We start from the raw sequence: 3,584 nt of genomic DNA, 5'->3' as shown, positions 1-3,584 counted from the left end.
CCCGAAGTGCGACGGTTGCCCTGGCTGGCTAAGAGCCACTAGTACCAAAAGCAGTTAGAACTATCCCTTTGCGATTGCTTCAGTTCTTGTTAGTTGTAAAAGTGGGAAGTTGCAAGTCATCGCGATGTCTGGACTGACTTGATTTGCCTTGCCCCGTCGCTTTTGCTCCAATCTTCTCTCTGTCTGATCTCACATTCGTTCTCGTTCTCGTTCGTTTTCGTTATCGTCAATCATTCTGAAAACGATGAGATGCAGCTCTCAATTCTTTTCTCTCGTGTTTTTCTGCTTCGGCTGCATCATGCATCGGCTATTACTGGATCAAGTGCGACTTTGGCCTGACTAGCTCGTCAAACGCCCTAGACTCGAGCTACCACCCCGTCAGTCCAGGCCGTCGCGGGCCCTCTAGTCCAATGATATTGTTGCTGTTCACCTTCTTGTCGGCTGATGGATCGTCCCTTGGCGTGGAGAGCCACTTCTTGAGATGCCGGTTCCATCACCAGATTTCCTACTCAATCTAATGGGATTGTCCCATACCAAGCCGCCAACCAGGGATCTGGCCGCATCTGCCTCTCGCCCTCTGTGAATCTTCACTGAGACTTTTCTAACCTAACCCGTTGTGCCCGTTGCAAATGATCTTTGACCCCAACCAAGCCAGCAGCGCCACCCTCATGTTCCAGTAGTACTCCGTAGTGAGTCGCAACTACTCGTACTCATCAAGCACCGACTAGCCTCTCGCGTCGCCATCGTCACTCGCTTCAAGCATTTTCTTACTTATCACTCACCTACTCCGTGCCTCTTCGCGCCTCTATTGAATTGACTTTTGTACTTCACCTAGCCTCGTGTCTTTCTTTCCACCTCACCTTTTCCTCACAATGTCCCTAATCTACTTTCCCCTTCTCTAAGCCTCAAGACTGTATGTCTGCTACCTTGGAATTCCCAGCCTTGGTTTGAACGCCACATTCTTTGCCCCAGAAAACCCCACCAGCCGCCATGCAGTGACAGCAACAGTGTGACTTCTTCTTCTGTCAGTTCGTGTCGCGACCTCGACTTGCTGCCTTCAGGAACTGCAGTCATTCCCTGCCCATCATCATATGGCAGGACCGATTCTTCATTCCGATGGCTTCAGGTCAAGGCGTCGCTGGCTCATCATCCTGACCTCTTTTGCCTTCATTGGCCTGGTCGTGTCCTTTGTCACCCACTATCGTCAAAACTACTATGGCCAGCTCTCCTTCCCTTCTCCAGACAGCCACACTGGCTATTCCACAGATCTTCAGGTCAAGGACTTTGTCAAACCTGCTGGTATCAAGATCATTGGTTTCATCTTTTTCGGCCGGAGGAGTCGCGTCGAGATCCTGCGATGTTTCTTAGAGGTCCTACTCTTCCTACATTACCCTTCACGAAATCTCCAACTGACTTTTGGCAGCGCAATCTGGTCGACAACGGTGGCTGGCTCGACGAAATCCACTGGGTCCGGAACACCGCCCGGAAATCTGATATCGCCTATCTCAACGAAATATTGGCTTCGTCGCCCCGATATAAAGCCATCGAACTCAAAGGTGTCGGCTACGAGGGCTATGGTCATGCCTGGGCCAAATTGGAGCCGGGAAATCTCTATATCAAGATCGACGACGACGTTGTGTGGTTTGCCGATGACACCATCCCACGCATCGTAACCATGAAGATGCAACACCCCGAATATCTGACCGTCAGCGCCAACGTGGTCAATTCTCCCTTGATGGGCTGGGTTCATCACCACATGGGAGCTAGCCGGCCCTATTTACCCGAGTTCGACGTCTACGAGCCGCCGTTGATAGATTCGCTCCCCAAGCTCAACGCACGAAAGCCGTGGCAGTACACCAAGTATCCACTCTGGTCCGGACCCAAGGATTACTTCTTCGACTCATTTCAAGACCCCCCCTACGACGGTCATCGCTGGCTACGTCTGCACAATGACTCGGACATCCACCGCACTCCCATTGTTGACATCCAATATGACACCTGGGGCACTGGTCTCAAATCATGGGCCATTGCCGCACAGGAACATTATTCCTTCCTTGAGAACTTGGCGGAAGACCGACTCGACGCGTACAAGATGGGCAAGGCCTGGATCACTGATTATCGCCGCCTGAGCATCAACTTCATAGTGGTCATGGCCGACGACATCCTCGACAACCTACCAATGGACACGGTCGATGAGGAGTGGATCACTGTGAATCTGCCCAAGAGACTGGGTAGAAGTGTCGCCGTGGACACCGATGCCCTTGCTGTTCATTTTACATTTGGCACCCAAGGCAAAACCGAGAAAACCGATCTTCTGCCTCGATATCACGACTATGCTCTGGAAAATGCATGCGCTAGAAGAGTTTGAAATCACTTCATTCCCGCCACTGCATTACGCCTTGCTGGCAAGAGTCTAATCTCATACACAACTCCAAGAAGTTCCGTGACCTTTAGAGTCGAATTTGAAAGGCTCAAACAGTAACATCGAGGGAGTTCATAGGTTCTGCGGAAAGACCTTGGCACGAAATCACCGAGCTTCCGATTTCCTAAAGATTGACGGCCTCAGCAAATCGAACAGACGATAGATCCTTCGGCCTAGAGAACGCCAAATACAAGTTAAAGGTTTCACCATAACTGCGCCTCTCGAGTGGAGCATAGTTATATCAAAAATGTCTAGCTGTTTCGAGAATTGGCCTTGGCATCTACCTTGATCCGAAAGAGGAATGCTCCGTACATCAGCCACATTGTGTGCCCACAGAGCCAGCTAAAGGGTGTTTGCATTTTCATATCACATCCTCGCGACGAAAATTCTCCGACCTCTCGTCTGCTATTTGCACAGCCACTGTGAACCGAAAGATGTGTCATTGCGATAAGCGGACGCGAAGGATCGATGGAAAGCGCCGTATAGACAGTCAGCCCGCCTGAACTCTCAAGTGAAACATGAAGCCTTTTATTAGCATCATGAGGAAGGGATTTCTCTTCTATCTGCAAGTGAGAGTTGGTGACTTGGCTACTATGAGAATCTCAGCTGGTTGTAATGCCCTACTTAGACTTCTGACGGGAGCACCGGCTCTACAGGATATCGGAATGGCCTCTCTTACCCTCGCTATGCGACAGTCCCATGAATAGGCACCCTACAATGCATACAAAGATGCATTAATACATGATGTGCCATCATCTCAAGAATCATTTCCCTTTGTTTCGTTTGCCTTGAGATCTCTGATCTTCATCTTGACCGGTAGCGAGATAGGGTTCATGTTAAGGGGTTCTCGCCACTTCATCTCCCAGTCTGGCGAGGGCAACTCAAAGTCATACCGCCGGACAAGAGTTGCCATGAGAAGAGGAATCAGTGTAAAAGTCAAGTTGCGCCCTGTACAAGCACGTGGACCGAGAGAGAATGGCACTAGGCATTCCTTCCACAAAGGGTCTGCGTTTGCGTCCAGCCATCGCTCCGGCCGAAACGCCCATGGCTCTGGAAATATCGAGGCATTATGGTGCAGCGCAAAGGCGGAGACTGACACGGTGGTACCAGCTATACTGCGGTGAGAAATTGATACGAAGATATGATAGGATAGGGGATTTTT

The 3,584-nt window shown here is 50.4% G+C and overlaps 1 protein-coding gene across 1 annotated transcript; it reads left to right on the top strand.

Moving 5' to 3' along the window:
• Window positions 1-728: 728 nt before the first annotated feature.
• On the top strand, window positions 729-3,059 carry PV10_07286 (uncharacterized protein). The gene is made up of 2 exons (XM_016372171.1): window positions 729-1,370; window positions 1,424-3,059. Exons 1-2 carry the CDS (start codon window positions 1,092-1,094, stop codon window positions 2,366-2,368), a joined length of 1,224 nt encoding a protein of 407 aa, XP_016221503.1. The 5' UTR covers window positions 729-1,091; the 3' UTR covers window positions 2,369-3,059.
• The last annotated feature ends 525 nt before the right edge of the window (window positions 3,060-3,584 follow it).

Source organism: Exophiala mesophila (genome assembly GCF_000836275.1).
Source record: "Exophiala mesophila strain CBS 40295 unplaced genomic scaffold supercont1.5, whole genome shotgun sequence".
Taxonomy (NCBI): domain Eukaryota; kingdom Fungi; phylum Ascomycota; class Eurotiomycetes; order Chaetothyriales; family Herpotrichiellaceae; genus Exophiala; species Exophiala mesophila.
Note: the sequence above shows the minus strand (reverse complement) of the source record. Positions and strands in the feature narration are given on the sequence as shown.

What these genes read in the sequence shown, in the direction of transcription:
- PV10_07286 (XM_016372171.1), top strand. Translation starts at nt 1,092, where the DNA reads ATGGCAGGACCGATTCTTCATTCCGATGGCTTCAGGTCAAGGCGTCGC. An exon ending in TCCTGCGATGTTTCTTAGAG is followed by an intron (nt 1,371 to 1,423) that starts GTCCTACTCTTC and finishes GACTTTTGGCAG; the next exon opens with CGCAATCTGGTCGACAACGG.